Raw genomic sequence first — 18,538 nt, 5'->3', positions numbered from 1 at the left:
TAGTTCAAAATTTGACAGACAATTCCTCCTTGGCAAAGCATACTTTTCTAGAAGCCTTTGCTTTGTTCGTTTTAATACCGAAAGGCCACCATCGTGCGTTGACATTTATCTTGGGAACATCTTCTGGTTTTTGGACTGCCAGATCATCATTTAAACCATCCATCAGAATTCGACCTTTGGTCTCCAGTGGTAGTAGCAGCAGGCTTATGCAGCAGAGGAAGGAAAGTGAGGCATAGAGAACAAAGGTGTAAATAGAGAACATGTGAATGAGCACCTGCAAACGGCAGCAAACCACAGATTAGGGCTATAGACTGATACTGCTGGACTGTTGTTTTTCTACAAACAAACACAGTATTGCAAAACTACATAATATAAATTAGTCATTCTATTCTCAAAATTAATATACTATTTCGCTGAAAATACTTGTTATACTTCGAAGCAATTTCCATCTTTTGAATTATATGCAATTGGTAACATCATCATGAGTTATAATACAAACAAATAAGAGTTCAATCTCGAGGCTGAACTTTCGAATCTGCCTTCTTCCACAAAGAACTGGTAGTACCTTGTCAAGTCTGTCACTGGTGTATTCTCCCCCTCTATGCCTTCCCTAACTTCAAATGGGACCACAACTGACTTTGATCATGAGATAGCTGAATACATCAATTCTGTGTTTGCTTCCAAATATCATGTACACAATTGCTTGCTCCCCGTAGTCATCCTTGCTGCTCACAAACTACTCTGGACACTCTTTCTCACATGGAAGATGAAGTTTCAGGCAAGTGTGGACTGATTCTGTGAGGAGCTAGGCATCTTCATTAACTGGATCCTAAAAAAAATAAGAGGCCATCTGGAAAAGAGTTCTTTTCTGCCGTTGTTGCATTTCCTCTTTCTGCTCTGTTCAATCAAACATTTGCCTGAATTCAATTTCTGTAAACTTGGAAGTCAGCTAAAATCACTGAATTACATAAAAATAGCACAAAACATATCTTAACAACAAGCCTATTACTTTACTTGAAATTTTAAAAATTGAATCTATCATCACAGGTGACACCAAATCCTTCCCTTTCTCCCATGGCCTGATCTTCGAACACCTGGTCAATTTCTGACCACGGCACTCCACCCGAACCATGCCGATTCTGCTCACACAATAATGGATGGAGGTGATGCATCTCAAACAAGAGATCAACGTCACCTCTCTGAACACATCTCAAGTATTTGACAGTATGGTGCCTTGGATGTTTGTTTAAACTCTCAGCTTACAGCATCCAATGTCAATTGAAAAATGTCTTGTTGGTGAAGGCTAGTGTAGATACATTTTATCATGGTGGGTTTGGGGGTGTTAGATTGATGTATTTATAAAATAAATAAATTGATGATGATTAAAACTTGATATTAAAATAAAATATATTAATCCTGAAATAAATTGTGCTCAAATATGATATGATTGTTTTTAAGTATGTATCCATTTGGAATTAACATAATTATATTTCTCCTCTGTATGGAAAGATCACCTGTATATTAAATGTGTAAACAAGTTGAACTTTGCCAGTAAGTTGAATATAAAGAATAATTGCCTGTCATGTAAAACTATCTTGAATATGTTTATAAATGACACAAACAAGTTGGAATGTGGATTTAAGAAAATCTCCAGATGTATCCACTAAGCTACAGTCGCTACAAGATAATATATCTTCCCAGTTTTGGGAAAAGCAGACTGACTTTTAACCTACATAAGATGGAAACTTGTTTTAATGGCCATTATAGTTTGCATTTGACGTCATTCCAGCATTTTGTGTGATTAATATGTGTGGATGCGAATGTGTTCCAACCATTTAAGCAGGAGCTGTCAAAGAAGACTGAAGATAAGGTTCACCTGGAAATTGTCAAGACCGGGCAAACTGGCGTCAGTGTCAGAAAATTATAAAAACGGTGTCTTACTGGAAACTATATAAAGACGAAGATTCTTCAATTCTGTTGAGAGATCTGGAGTGAATCTGTCTGTCCATAATCTCCTGTGCGTGCACATATAAATCTGTTTGTTTGATCAATAAATGTTTTAAAATTGTACTGACGTTGTGTAACTGTATCGACATTTGGCGAGCCAAGGTATGAGCAATAAAACCTGGAAGAGCCTGGTTCAGAATGAGCTGGAGGTAGTAACGAGCTCACAGATCAGAATGGGTGAGAGATAGTGATCCTTGTGGGTGAGTGTGTGCTGCCGGCCTGTTGTGTGTCTCGTTCAAGGTTAACATGCTTCGAACGAAATTTGAGTTGGATAGATTTGAGGTTTATGGTTCAGTGATTGATGTTGATGTTGAAGAATAAGTGTCGTTTTCAAAAGGTATTGTTGGAGTCCCGAAAAGTCCTGATCAGGCTGAGGGGTCCATTTTTAATGGCTGTGCCGGCAATGTTTTGGTGTATGCCTGGATAGTTCCCTAGTCTGCATTGGCACTTTCGATGTCGACTCGGATAGGTTGTTGTCCAATCAAGATTGGAAGTTGAGAGAGAGAGAGTTGAGGTGAGGACAGGGTGTTTCACAGATAGTTGAGAATAGGGCATTGTCCAACAGAGGTTGGAAATTGAGAAATAGCGTTTTTTGGTTGGAATTGTGCTTCCAGCTTGGGATTGAGGATCAAACTGAGGAAAATTTGTGTATTGTTTGTCTAAGAGCTCTTGTATGATTTGTTGTATGCTGTCTGTATAAGTTGTATTGTATTGCAAATGAGAAGTGAGACATGGAAATGCCCTGAGGGTAGTGGAATTGAAATGAATTTAAAATGCGACAATAAAATATAAAATGAATAAATAAAATAAGGTTCAAAGATATAAAGTGTTGAAGCTGGAGATATTATTTGACTTTGTTTGTTCTGAAGTGCACACAAGACTGACATGGGATGATACTTTTTCAGCCGTAAAAAGTAAAAAAAATCAATAGTAATGCAAGAATGATAAGACTGGTTAACAGAGCAAAAGGCATTTCTGGGTTATGAAATTAACTAAAATGGAACATACATTACAATTTAATTTTAATCTCAGTAACAGCTTGAAGGCAGAATTGACCTTCGATTCAGGATTCGAACCATGTGCAAGAGGTCGTGAGTGAGTTTAAAGTCTATTCCTTAGACATTAATTTTTCAGCATAAAGAATGAGGATTTTTCTTTAAACGACGGAGAAATGTCATGTGATTGAAATCAAACCACAGATTAGGGCTATAGACTGATACTGCTGGACTGTTGTTTTTCTACAAACAAACACAGTATTGAAAAACTACATAATATAAAATAGTCATTCTAATCTCAAAATTAATTTACTATTTCGCTGAAAATACTTGTTATACTTCGAAGCAATTTCCATCTTTTGAATTATATGCAATTGGTAACATCATCATGAGTTATAATACAAACAAATAAGAGTTCAATCTCGAGGCTGAACTCTCGAATCTGCCTTCTTCCACAAAGAACTGGTAGCACCTTGTCAAGTCTGTCACTGGTGTATTATCCCCCTCTATGCCTTCCCTAACTTCAAATGGCACCACAACCGACTTTGATCATGAGATAGCTGAATACATAAATTCTGTGTTTGCTTCCAAATAGCATGTACACAAATGTCATGTAAACTAACAGGGTGATTTAATAGCCAGGAGTCAAACGTTATGTGGTTACTATAGTAACGCTGAGATTGATGATGCTGTGACATTGGTTTAAAAGTCCAATTAAATAAAATAAAAATTTAATGTCTACATAACACGTATGCGATTGGTAGTTTGAAGAATTGGGATGGATTTATTTGAATGCCAGGTTGGTTTACAATGGACAATTGAGGGCAGGATCTTTCATGAATAAGGGTTAAGAAATAAATGAGGGATTGTGGAGTTATTGATGCCGTCATGATTTTGGGAAGGTAAATGGAGCGAACATGGTATGTACGGTATTATGAGATGGTACGCCAGGCCGTCTGTGCGAAAGGTATGAAAATGCCCCTAAAACGATATAAAATATAACATAATAAAAGGTTCAGCAAATATGACATCATATACAGTATACTGTACTGCATTGTGGTGTACTGTGTCGAGTTGATGCCCAATAATGAACTCGTTATACAAATGTGTCGTTTGATGATCGAAAATCGTAAATTAAATGAATCGGGAACGGTTTTCTCAAGATTTAGAAAAAGAAGATTCACCTTGTTTGCACACGAAGGAAATTCGTCCACTGACCTATTGTGCAACCGGTCTGTGTTGTGTATGTTGTCTGGGAGGATGTTGTAGTTAAGAGATGTTAAAATCACTTTTGGTAGGTAAGGTTAACTCAAACTGTGATGACTACTGAGGTAGATGTTTTGGGAGATAATCTCAAACTCACGAGATATGGCTAACATAACGACTGCCTGCTCGATGCCACGCGTATCGTGATCCGCCAGCTTGGATCGCTGGAATGTCTCAACAAACATTTCAGAACGTCCGTTTTTCGTCGGAATTCTTTTTGGAAACGTGCAGACTGTAGAGCACGTCACCAAATCTTCGAAAATATAGGCCAAGACTGAATAGACGCTAGCGATAACCAGTCCATAGGGGGAACAGGGTACGAGGTCGGGCAGTGAACGAAAATCATGTGGTGCTCCTTTTAACATCCAATGGTTATTTGAATTGAACTTAAAAACAAACTTTATAACAACCGAGAGTGTGTGTGTGTGTGTGTGTGTGTGTGTGTGTGTGTGTGTGTGTGTGTGTGTGTGTGTGTGTGTGTGTGTGTGTGTGTGTGTGTGTGTGTGTGTGTGTGTGTGTGTGTGTGTGTGTGTGTGTGTGTGTGTGTGTGTGGTGAGTCATGATAATCACGATTTTTTTAAAGGAGATATGTGACATTTAAGAAGCATTTTATCAAAGCTCTATCTCTTCGTACGAAATGGGAGAATTTTTATAATCTGCGTTAACATAACAAATGGTGTTGAACATAAAAATACAGCCAGTAGCTTTCCATTGTGTGAAGTTGGACACGAACGAAGCAATTTCAACAAACGCATTTGGAAATCTGGTCGTCTATCTGAGCTCTGTACTCGATTACCGTGATACGATCGAAAGCGTTAACACAAACATAGCATCTCTTCACTTCAAGGCCACGAATTATAAATAAATACATCCCGATAGATAAGGAAGTGAAGAGAGAAAAAAGAGAAAAAATAAAAAAATAAAAAACAGCAACGTAGATGGAATGCAGTCATGCATTGAAGGAAAGATGTTTTTCATGGATAACCAGGAGGTGAAGGACTATATACAGTTGCAAAATACTTTGGTATTGCTCACGATTTCAGAACATCAGTGTGAGAGGGATTTGTCGTTTTTAGATAATGAAATTAACAACAAATAGCGAATGTTTTAAAAACCAATCAGTCATCATTCATAAATACATGAAGAGCGATCGCTACCCGGAAGAGCAGGTAGTGTGTCAGTACCTCGATGGCTGTCATGCACGTACTTATTTATTGAATGGATTGCTCACACCATTGGGTTCCCGTTGTGACAGCTGTTGATGAAAAAAAATCATTTCGGGGGGGGGGGGGGAGGGAAACACAGCTCCAGCGAACTATACCGCTGAGGTTGTTTGCATTGATGAAATACTCCCGAAGAGTACGTGACTGAATCGGGAATTGATTTTTAATAATTTTTTTTCGTTGCCAGATTTGAAGGAAGCTTGAGACTGCACACCGCAGGAGAATGGTGAATAAGGTGGCCCTAACATTTTTGCGCTATCGTGTACCGTTTTGGCTCTGTTTCGGGAACATGCAAGATGAGAGTTTTAGTAATACAGTATGTAGATAGATTATTGCACATGTGCATAAAGGATAGATCCCCTCTCTTATGGGAAGCTTTTTTCTTCACGACAGACACGTTTACACACATTTCTTTCACGAGCTCTGAAGCCCGCCCACATTCTTCCTCAGCGGCAATCTTTCGTGAGCTCCGACGCCCGCCTTTTTGGGGAGCGCCTGGGTCGTCATGGTAACCGCGTGCCAGTGGGGTGGGGTGAGCTTGGGGTGGATGGCACCCCATGGAGATGGCCCGAGGATATAAAAACGAGTGAGAGGTACCTTCTGAAGAGAAAAAGTGAGGAGAGAAAGGAGGGAAAAATGCGTTCTGAAGAAAAAAGCGTGAGGAGAGGAAAAGCGAAAGGAGAGAGGAAAAAGCAAAGGACAAGAGAAGCGGCTAAGAAGCGGCTAAGAAGCGGGTGTCAAACCAGCGCTGTTGAAAGAATTCGTCCTTCCCAGTGCTTGGACAAGCGAGCGTGTGGTACGCGTGTGGGTGTCTGACCAGCACCAATAAGACAATTCGTCCTTCCCAGTGCTTCGGCAAGTGTGCGTGTGGAGCGCGTGTGGGTGTGAGCAGCACCGCCAACAAGTGAGGCACGGGTCGGTCACCAACAACACCAGGGTCTAAACCCGCGACGGATGATCTCGGTGCCCTCCAGACTTCAACTGGCGTTCAAGGCTGCCCCGTGAGAGGGTGCACAGCAAAGCTGGATGCTGGCGACGGACGTGACACGCACGCATTTCAGGACATTTTCGCTTCACGAACGACTTTCTGGTGAGCGAGACGATTCTTTCCCCTTCCCTCCCCCTGAATGATGTGCTGGGTACCCTTGCCTGTGTTTAGCTGTAATTAAGTCAACCCCCTGATAAGCATCTGCTCTTTGTCTCTTTCCTGGCATTCTGATTGATTTTGCTTTGAAATTCTTTATTTACCTCAGCAAATAAAAAGTTCTTTTTATTTATTTATTTTATCATTAATAAATTATTTGTCGATTTTCAACCTGTCCGTGTTTGTCCTTTCCTTCCATTGGTCTAGCATTGTCCAAACCGTGATAGACTGTGAGGTAATTACCACAGATTTGACCAAAACAATCGTCGGCACGCACCAGCGGTTAAAACGCTCGGCCGCCCTAATTAAAATCTAATTGAGATAACATTGGTGCTTTGCCGAGGGCACACTCCCCGCTCAGGTAACCATGTGACCTCGAGTTAAACGGAATAATTAGACGGCGGACACTGGAACTCGTGGTTGATTGGGTGGCGTTCGTGGTTCTAAAACAACCAACGTACCACAATGTTAGTTGTGAGCGGTGGCCCCAGGTCCGGCTCTACCGAGAACAACCGGGGATTAATCCCCCTGAGTAACAGGCTGGTGTCTCGGTACCCGTGGCCGCAACAATACATATATACATATACATATACATATATATATATATATATACATATATATATATATACACATATACATATATATATATATATATATACACATATATATACATATATATATATATATACACATATATATATATATATACACATATATACATATATATATATATATATATATATATACATATATATATATATATATATACACATATATATATATATATACATATATACACATATATATATATATATATATATATACATATATACACATATATATATATATATATATATATACACATATATATATATATATATATATATATATATATGTATATATGTATGTATATATATATATGTATATATATGTATATATACATATATATATACATATATATATATATACATATATACACATATATATATATATGTACATATATATATATATATATATATATATATACATATATATATATATATATATACATATATACATATATATATATATATGTACATATATACATATATATATATACATATATATATATATGTACATATATACATATATATATATATATACATACATATATATATACATACATATATATATATATATATATATATATATATATATATATATATATATATATATACATATATACAGTGGGGAGAAGAAGTATTTGATACACTGCCGATTTTGCAGGTTTTCCCACTTACAAAGCACGTAGAGGTCTGTAATTTTTATCATAGGTACACTTCAACTGTGAAAGACGGAATCTAAAACAAAAATCCTGAAAATCACATTGTATGATTTTTAAATAATTAATTTGCATTTTATTGCATGAAAAAAGTATTTGATCACCTACCAACTAGTAAGAATTCCGGCTCTCACAGACCTGTTAGTTTTGTCTTTAAGAAGCCCTCCCATTCTCCACTCATTACCTGTATTAACTGCACCTGTTTGAACTCGTTATCTGCATAAAAGACAGCTGTCCACACTCAATCAATCAGACTCCAACCTCTCGACAATGGGCAAGACCAGAGAGCTGTCTAAGGACATCAGGGACAAAATTGTAGACTTGCACAAGGCTGGGATGGGCTACAGGACAATAGGCAAGCAGCTTGGTGAGAAGGCAACAACTGTTGGCACAATTATTAGAAAATGGAAGAAGTTCAAGATAACAGTCAATCTCCCTCGGTCTGGGGCTCCATGCAAGATCTCACCTCGTGGAGCCTCAATGATCATGAGAAAGGTGAGGGATCAGCCCAGAACTACACGGCAGGACCTGGTCAATGACCTGAAGAGAGCTGGGACCATAGTATCAAAGAAAACCATTAGTAACACACTACGCCGTCATGGATTAAAATCCTGCAGCGCACACAAGGTCCCTCTGCTCAAGCCAGCGCATGTCCAGGCCCATCTGAAGTTTGCCAATGACCATCTGGATGATCCAGAGGAGGAATGGGAGAAGGTGATGTGGTCTGATGAGACCAAAATAGAGCTTTTTGGTTTAAACTCCACTCGCCATGTTTGGAGGAAGAAGAAGGATGAGTATCCCAAGAACACCATCCCAACCATGAAGCATGGAGGTGGAAACATCATTCTTTGGGGATGCTTTTCTGCAAAGGGGACAGGACGACTGCACCGTATTGAGGGGAGGATGGATGGGGCCATGTATCGTGAGATCTTGGCCAACAACCTCCTTCCCTCAACAAGAGCATTGAAGATGGGGCGTGGCTGGGTCTTCCAGCATGACAATGACCCGAAACACATAGCCAGGGCAACTAAGGAGTGGCTCCGTAAGAAGCATCTCAACGTCCTGGAGTGGCCTTGCCAGTCTCCAGACCTGAACCCAATAGAAAATCTTTGGAGGGAGCTGAAAGTCTGTGTTGCCCAGCGACAGCCCCGAAACCTGAAGGATCTGGAGAAGATCTGTATGGAAAAGTGGGCCAAAATCCCTGCTGCAGTCTGTGCAAACCTGGTTAAGAACTACAGGAAATGTCTGATCTCTGTAATTGCAAACAAAGGTTTCTGAACCAAATATTAAGTTCTGTTTTTCTGATGTATCAAATACTTATTTCATGCAATAAAATGCAAATTAATTATTTAAAAATCATACAATGTGATTTTCAGGATTTTTGTTTTAGATTATTATATATAAAATATATATAAAATAATAATAATTATATATATATATATATGTATATATATATATATATATATATATATATATATATATATATATATATATATATATATATATATATATATATATATATATATATATATACACACACACACACATATACATATATGTATTTATATATGTATGTACATCATCGTGGATAGAATCAGTATGCCAAATATTGCAAAGTTATTATTGATCACTCATCCTCCATTCATGACCCAATTAGGAAGAATGCCTTTCCTCTCTTCAGATGTCTATGGCCGGCCAAAAGCCAAGACCAAACAAGTGGGAAATATCTCCCTACTAAAGAATGATGTTCTATTCTCTCATCTGTACATCGTGATGCAGCACAGGATTAGGGACATGAGTACATTCTTTAGCCATGACAACCATCCTTTCCCCCCTTCACTTTCTTCTGATGGAAAATTGCGTTTCGGAAAGAAATCTGATCTGATGAACATTCTGGCAAAAGACACCCACAATGATCCTCCTGATTCCATTGACATGAAGCTTCTTGATGGAGCTGCTGTTTTGCACTTGCTCTCCACTAAGAACATTCTGACATTTGATGAGTATGGTGATTGGGCCTTTGTTCCATACGTCATAAAAAAACTTTAAAATTCCAAAAGAGTTGATATAGTATGGGACACGTACATTCCCAGCAGCATCAAAGAATCCATGAGAGAAAAGCGTGAAAGGGCATTCGGAGAAAGGTTGCGGGCAAGAATAAGCTCCCAGGAAACTGGGCCGACTTCTTACGTGACCCAGCCAACAAACAGGAATTGTTTGCATTCCTTTCCAACGTGATAACCACTGTGGATTGCCCTGAAGAGAAGGAGATCATCATCACATCTGGTGTCACAGCTATTCTTCGAGGAACCGATCGATCCATGGCACCATGTGATCATGAGGAGGCGGACACAGGGCTGCTGATCCACTTACAGGATGCTCTTCAGAATGGCTGTACCAACTGTCTGGTGCACACTGTTGACACGGATGTAGTGGTTATTCTCATTGACAAGTTCCATCACCTGATCACCCTGTGCCAAGATGTGAGCATTTTGGTTGCCTTTGGTATGGGAAAGAACTTTACATATCATCACATCAATGATATCTATGAAGACCTGTGTCGGGAGAAATCCCTGGACCTCCCTATTTTTAACAGTTTTACAGGTTGTGATACTACATTCTTTGGAAGAGGGGAGGCTTGGAACTGCTATCATGATGTGACATGTGCCTTTACCTACATGGCACTTCATCTTTACATAGAAGTAGAGGTTGGTGGTATGGAAGAAAAATAATTATATTCATGTACCCTCAATTAAAATTGTTGCTGGTGCTTTATAAATCTAATTTTTATGCTATAGTCGAATTGGCTGCCAGTTATGTTTCCCTTTTTCCGAGTCTTTTGACCTAAATATTGATAAAGGAGCATCTTACTATGAAACAAGGTGACCTGGTTGATAACACTGCAACTTTTGCCATGATGATGTCATTCTCTTTCACCCAGTGGACAGGTATTGCAGTTTGAGTTCTTTCGCCTAATGCTTATCAGCTAACCTTGTAGTTCTCCCCTCCAATTCTTTGGAATATCAAGTTGTGTATAAGAAGAATTGCTTTGGGTTTAGGTTTCAGTGAAGTCCATTCGAATGTTTCAGTGAATCATTCAATGTTCTTCCTCCGTATATACGAAATTAAAGATTCTCCTTTGGTATGCTGATCCAACTTGTGGAACATTGAGTTATTTTCCACCACTGTGCTCAACATTTCCAGCTGCTGGAACGCTTCACTGTTATCCTGTATGATAAGACCAGTGACCTGGAACATGTGGATGAAGCTAGAAAGGAGCTGTTTTGCCAGAAGGGGAAGACAATGGAGAGACTTCCCCCAACACAGGATGCACTATTGCAGCACACAAAGTGAGTTGCATATCAGGCAGGAATATGGTGTACCAGTGAGCAGATTGAACACGCACCTACTCCAGAAGGTTGGGCTGGACTCTCGACGAGGACAGCAATTTATGGGTTCCTGTGTGGAACATGTTAGCTGTGGTTTCCAAGGCCTGCAATGAACTCGTCAAATGTAGCTGCCAGATTCAAAGTGGATGTGGTGCTCGGTGCACACGCAGAAAGGCAAGTTAAAAATGCACTGAACTCTGCAGTTGTCACTGTGAGAAGTAGGCTGGGAATAAAATGCATGTGCAGTGGTTTGTGACGACAATATACCGTCACATTTACAGTTGATATAGTTACCGTTCTGGCAGTATTTTCAGTGACGATGGTACAATAATAGTATTGTTTTTTTATTTCAAGTTTTATGTTCAGTTTCTTTCTGGTGTTAATAAAAATCGTCTGTTGCTTTTCTAAATAGTATAGTTGTATTCGTTGACTCAGAAAATGTATGTTTAGACACCAAGATTGTGATCCGAAGTGGCTTAGAAGCTGAGATATTGGTGGATATAGGTTTTTACATGGCAGCCATCTTGAAAATCCAAGATGTCCACCATAATGTATACGGTGGAAGTGGTTCCTATCAAAAATGGAAAGTTAAGGTAATGGGTAACATGTGGGAAAAAATTGGCACTTTGGTCCGGAGCGTCCATGTCCATCTCAAATCCGGTCCTAAGCTGCCTGACTATGTAGGCCTCAGGTGATTATACACTGCTCAGGTTTTTGCATGAGATTTCAATCGGCTTTAATTGGGTCGAGTTTTACTCAAGATGAGGGACCCATAAAAATCTAATCATATGTCGAATAAAAGTTGTTTGTAAGCTTTAATCATACCTGTCAGCATGCATGTTACGTGCCTTCCCCAAAATAGTGTTGTGTAAGTTGTTGAATGGCACCATGTTGGGGTTAAGAATTTGAGAACGTGTGAGAAATCAGCTCATTCTAACATCACAGTGGCATTGATAGATGAGAGGTGTCAACATAATTTTTTAATAGAATATTAAATGTGTGCTTCCCTATAACACTATTCATCCTTTCAGTGTTTAAATGCACCTTCCCCAATCGACGCATTATCAGATTTTTTCGCACTTTCTGACCACAGTGCAATTATTCTTGTTCCTTCCTGCGAGTTTCCTTCTGTATCCATCTTGTACACCCCTTGCCTCCTATCCTGTCCCACATTCCTCCCCACACCTATTGGTTGTTTGTGTTTTTACTGTTGGTGTCCCCTCCTTCCTTCTCCTCCCACCTTCCCTCCCTTCTCTCTCTACTTTTCCTTTTGTCCTGTTACGGCCTGATCCATTCAAGTACTTGCTCTTCCACGAGCATTGACTGTATACAAAGAAACAGGGGTCAGAATATTATACGACAACATTGCAGGAAGCACAAAATAATATCAGCCTTTCACTCCAGCCAAACCTGTGCAACGAAAGGAGTACTGATAATTCCAACACGACCACAGGAGCTGCACATTCCCACAGCAATGGCTCGTGTCATTGTGGGAAAAACCTGCATCCAGGTAAAGAGCAGTATCGGATAGAAAATACATGGAAAGGGTGGGGGAAAAAAGGCTTTCATGACCACATAACCTATCACATTTTAATAAATCATCACAAGTTTCACCTTCGGGTCATTTTCACCACAGCATAATTTAATGTCAATGAATGCTGAGCTATCATGATGATTTAACATTCAATTCCTAGGTAGACGAGCAACATATCTATGTTTCTCAAGCAACAGACGTACAAAATGAACGTGTCTGTTGTTCCTGGTATGGTCCAAATTGCTCAGCTTGCTGTAGATAAAGTTGCTTCACAGGCAATCCCAAGAATAAAATATATACAGCACACACAATCGATTTGCTGAAAGACGAGACACTATACTGAAGTAAGCTATTCCTCCAAACCAAAATGATCTCAAGGACAAATATGAACCATTACAATAAATAACATATCAAATAGATCCTTTCTTTAATGCAAATTGGAGCTTTGGGGGACATTTTTTTTTTACGTACTGCAATCTCACCTCTGTTGTATAGACGTAGAGAATCTGAAATGAACCCGAAATCATGGCCCGAGCTATGAACAGCAGCACGGTCGTGGCAGTCCTGTAAAACAAATGTTCTTGTGGACAAAGTCTCTTTCCTCGAGGACCGTTATGATAAATGCCGATAACTGAGAAATTATAATTCGGCAAAGAGAACAAGAGAAGCCATGTATTATGTTATGTACACAGAACTACCACCATTTTGTTTTCATGACTTTCAGCCAAAACTAGGAGGACACTCTTCAATGTCATGATGTTGCCAGATATGCCTCAGCCCTTATTATTACATCATTTTCCATACTTGTACCAAGTTTGATTTAAATCCCTGAACCCAGATTGAAAGTATTAAATAATTCTGCCTGCCAGACCATGCATCCAATCAGGTTGAAATTTAAAACATACATTTCACATCGATTGATGAAACGATTCAAGGGAAAGATTTAAAAAAGATTTTCGTTCAAACCAATATGGCTGCCAGACCATGTGACCTATTAATTATATTTGTGAGCAACCTGGTATCCCCAAGGCTTGAGGAACATGTGGATGACGTTTCCCCTCGATCTGTCACACCGTTCTGGAGAAGGAGATTGTAAAATGTTTATTCTTCAAAAAAATCATCGCTGCCAAACCATGTGACCTATGACATCATAGGTGGAAAACTTTTTATTCCTCATCGATAGGCGATTATACCTGTAAAGTTTCGCTTCGATCTGTTCAGCCATTTTCGAGAAGAATATTTTTGAAGGTTTATATCTTAAAAAAAAAGAAGTGAAATCCTTCAATACAGCGCGTGTGGTGAAGCAAATGAGTACACTAATGTTATTAAAAGAACCACTTCTCACTTTGCCACCAATATCTGCCATAATTGCAAGTAAATTTCAACTACTAATGCATGACGAAACACTTGTTTATGGATAATATTAAAGAGAATGATGGCATAAGAAGAACTTAGCGGGGTTCAGCCTCTGAGGACCCTCCCCAAAATACACCAATGTCTACTTCGTTATTATTATTGCCAAATGATACTAATATATGCATTGTTACAATATTATCATTATTTTTGTTATTTCTTTGATAATTGGATTGCCATGGAAGGACCTATTTAGCTGATCTATACACCTCAATATGACGTGCATTTAAAACATGGGGATTCTTCAGGATTCTTTGTAGTTAATTAGCCTAATCAACTCAGGAGATCATGATGATCATTTTGGTGTATCACACTCCACAAAAGACAGCTCCAGTACAACTCCACAAAAAACATGCCTCTCGCACGCGCGCACACACACACACACACACACACACACACACACACACACACACACACACACACACACACACACACACACACACACACACACACACACACACACACACACACACACACACACACACACACACCATCCATTTATACTAGATCATCGTCATTGTGGTTTTGTGCTGTGGATTACCCCTCGATTTTGAGATGTATTCAAATAATGATTGAACCAAACATGCACCAACCTCAGCAAGTGGACCCAGTTAATTAATTATTAACTCACTATGCTGCATGGCTTATGGCATGTGTGAATGATAATGCCACCACTTGTACATCCTGATTGCTTATCTTCAAGTCTTGTGTCACCTGTTAAGGATACTCGACTCTGTTACACGATGTCTATGCACCAGGCTAAAGCGGATCAATTCATGGAATTACAAACATGGAAGAAAATCAAGATGCTTCCCCGAAGATCTGGTTCCCTCAAAGGATAACATCAACTTCAATGGCTCACTGAGCTCTGGATCCAACTTGTAGTCGTTTTTGGCAACAAAATAAGCTCTTCTCTGAAAGTGGGCGTGTTTTTTACAGGAGCGGTTGAAGGAGACAGGGCTTTATTCACGAGAAAGGAGGTGGTTGAGAGGAGATATGATAGAGATGTTTAAGATAATGAAAGGTAGAAATAAAATAAGTGCAGATGAATTATTCAGCAGAGTAGACAGTGACAGAACCAGGGGCCTTTTCCTGAGAGTGAAGAAGAGAAGAGTTAAGACGGAAGTAAGGCAGGGGACTTTCACTCAGAGTAGTTAATGCATGGAATGGTCTCCTTGGAAAGGTAGTGGCAGCAGAAAAAGTAGATTAGTTTAAATTAGAATTAGTAAGGTATCTGGAAGTTATGGATATGGAGGAGTATGGGGATGTTGATAAGACTTTTAGGTAGTTTGAGTATTGATGGGTGATTGTGTATGGAGTGCTGTTGGTGGGGGTCTTGTTAAGGGGGGTTGTGTGGTTGATGTGTGGTTTTAACCAAGCCCATGCCCCCTCTCCGAGGGGAAGAAAAGAAAAAAAATTACAACAACAACAAAAAATACAAAAAAAAAACTACAAAAAAAATTACAAAAACATTGTTTCTTTCATTAATTCAAAACATTTTTTTGTTTTTGAATTTTCTTTCTTGGATAGTGGGTTTGTGTGGTGTTCGCGCAGGCATGATGGGCTGAATGGCCTCCACCTGTGTTGGATTTCCTTTTTGTTTCCTTCCGACCTAGATGACCACAGAGTTCACATTGATGGTCTGCTCTGGGCTCGCACAAAATCATTGAGTGAAGTTCTCCCCACTCGCTCACGAGCAGAGGTGATTACGGCTGTCTGTGCGCTGCTCAAACACCAACCCATTGAGTCTCTCAGTCAACTATCTTATTTAAAAAGCAACGTAGTTGTAAAAAAAACAAAACGATTCGGTTTCCATATCCTTCTGCAGAATGTTAGTTACTTGAAATGATGTTCTTCATTTGGACATTACTGGGAAGGCACACAAAAGCCTATGGGATGCATTCTTCACTGACATTTTTGAATTGTTCAAGAACTGTCTGTCTGTTTCAGGAATATGGTTCAGTGCATTACTGACAAGCAAGCAGGAATAACGATGGTCTCTGAAGAATTAATATACTTCATTCACTTTGCATTTAAAATCTGAATGATCATAAGTGCACAGATGACACAGCCTTGGCAACTAAGCAAATGGAATCATACTTTTTAAAGGGACCCAGGCCAAAATAGCATTTCTTTCCTGTAGTAATTCTCTGCAGACTACTGTGGTAGGACATGTTACCAACTATAATCTATGAGAGTGCTACTCTCATATACTATAGTTCTAACTGGAGCATTTTTGCCTGGGGAAGGATGAAAAAAGCAAGTTCCTCTGGGAATTCGCCATGTTCCCCGTCCCATCCCCATCCCTCTCCCTTCCACAGTTCACCTAATGTGTCTGTTCCCCACTGTTTTGTCCCTTCCACTCCCGCCCCTCTTGTCTCATGCCTCCTTGCTGTGAGTTGTGTGTTCGCTCTCATCCGAGCCTCGACCAAGGTATACAAAAAAAAAAAAAAATTGGCAAGGTTATACTGAAGAGTATCAGACTCATCCGTCATGAAAAGCGCACCAGCGTCCCCTCCGAGTCTGGGAGGTCGGTGGTTCAAAGCATGCCTGTACATATCCGTGTATTTTGTGAAACATGTACACGATCCATTTGTTGATCCTGGATATATGTAAATGTTTAATTCTACCAAGTCAATAAGCCTTAACTGGAAGGTGTGTTGGGCTGCATTCCCTCCTTCCCCCAATCCCATTTGCCCCCTTCCCCCCAACTCCTCATATCCCAGCCCCCACCTCCCTCCTTCCACCAAAAATAAGAATGGCGGACATAAATGAAAGGGTGCTTATGCAAAAACAAATCTTCAACTCATGTCCGTGCAGTAATAATGACACTTAAATTACATTTTCAAAGTAATAATGATTTTTTTCACGAAACGGACATACATTTTTTTCTTTAATCCAATGTAAGTTAAAGATTTCCCAATTACTTTACATTCACCCACACCACTCCTTTCTCTGGCTCCTACCACCCTAGCCCTCCAACAAAAAACATTTAGTTCAACGTATGTTAAAGATTAGTCAATTATGTTACATTCCCCCCCCCACGCCCCCCAGCCCGACCCCCACCCCAGGTCAGGTCAGGTCAGGTATGCGAGCATGTGTCGGAGCAGTGCATCACTGCATCCACTTTCCACTGGTACTCCAGGAGACTATCTGGATATCCCCCAGGCAAATGCCTGACACATCCCCATCTCCTTGAGATGCTAATCAACCTGCTGCAACCATGAGGCACGTGGTCGGGACATTGGCCTCCTCTACTCATAAGGCTCCCTCACTGAGAGAATCTGGTGAGCAGCATCAGCATCAGGAAAACGAGCCACATGTCCATACAGCCGCAGCTGACGCTCACGGACTATACAGGCAGCATATCTCATTTGAGTCTCTCTCAGCAACCGCTCGTTGGACACAAAGTCCGACCAGCAATAGACAAGGATTATCTGAAGAGACCTGATACCAAAGAAATTAAGTCTCCTTCTCAGATCCATGGTCAGAGTCCAAGTCTCACATCCGTAGAGCAAGACTGGAATGACAAAGGACCTGAAGACAGACTTTCGTCTTCCCACACAGGTACCGACAGCACCACACCACATGATCCATTGAATCCATGACCCCCCAGGTCCGACCCAGACGTCTATTGACCTCTGGCTCACAGACAATGGAGACATGAATATCATTGCCAAGGTAAGTGCATCTGTGTGTTCCTAGTTCGGTTTTGTTTCAAAAATCGTGCTATTTTGTGAGTATTTATGTCGACGTTCTCACCTGGTGTTTGAGGCCTAGTCCTAGGCTTGAGGCCTACCGGTTCCACTTGGTGTTCGATCGTTTTTTTTTTTTGTGTGTTTGTTTTTTCTCCCCATTACCTTCAATTTCTATCCTCCCCATTACCTTCAATTTTCATCCTCCCCACTTTCCAAACATCCCCCATTCTCCCAACTAATCTCTTTCTTATCTCAAAAAAAAAAAAAAAAAAAAAAAAAAAAAAAAAAAAAAACCCAACAACAACAACAACAACCTTCTCCCGATTCTGCTACTTCTTCCTCTTAACTTCCTCCTCGTCTTCCTCGATTTCTTTTTTTTTTTTTTACACTTCCATGACCTAATCTGTTGAACTCTCTCATACATTAATATTAACAACAAAAACGATCTTATAATGCTTCATCTTCCTCTCTCACACATGTGGTACTCTTTACTGTTTCACAATGCACTACTCTTCTGCTATTTTAACAGACTGCTCTCATTTCGACCT

General features: G+C 39.7%; 1 protein-coding gene across 13 annotated transcripts in view; it reads right to left on the bottom strand.

Moving 5' to 3' along the window:
- The window catches only part of LOC147028865 (synaptic vesicle 2-related protein-like), a 360,308-nt gene that overhangs the window by 225,400 nt on the left and 116,370 nt on the right, over positions 1-18,538 (bottom strand). For all 13 annotated transcript variants that reach the window (XR_015057745.1, XR_015057743.1, XR_015057747.1 and 10 more), the window contains 3 exons: positions 13,362-13,443; positions 12,756-12,845; positions 79-274 (listed from right to left, as the gene is read on the bottom strand). Coding sequence is in view for 9 of the 13 variants with exons in the window: in XM_085879631.1 (XP_085735757.1) it covers positions 79-274; positions 12,756-12,845; positions 13,362-13,443 (368 nt within the window). In the remaining 4 variants the exon portion in view is untranslated. The remainder of the gene's footprint in view (positions 1-78; positions 275-12,755; positions 12,846-13,361; positions 13,444-18,538) is intronic.

This window comes from Eptatretus burgeri, chromosome 4 (assembly GCF_056783735.1).
Source record: "Eptatretus burgeri isolate ZD-2024b chromosome 4, Ebu_testis_v1, whole genome shotgun sequence".
Lineage (NCBI taxonomy): Eukaryota > Metazoa > Chordata > Myxini > Myxiniformes > Myxinidae > Eptatretus > Eptatretus burgeri.
This window is presented reverse-complemented; position numbering and strand designations above follow the sequence as displayed.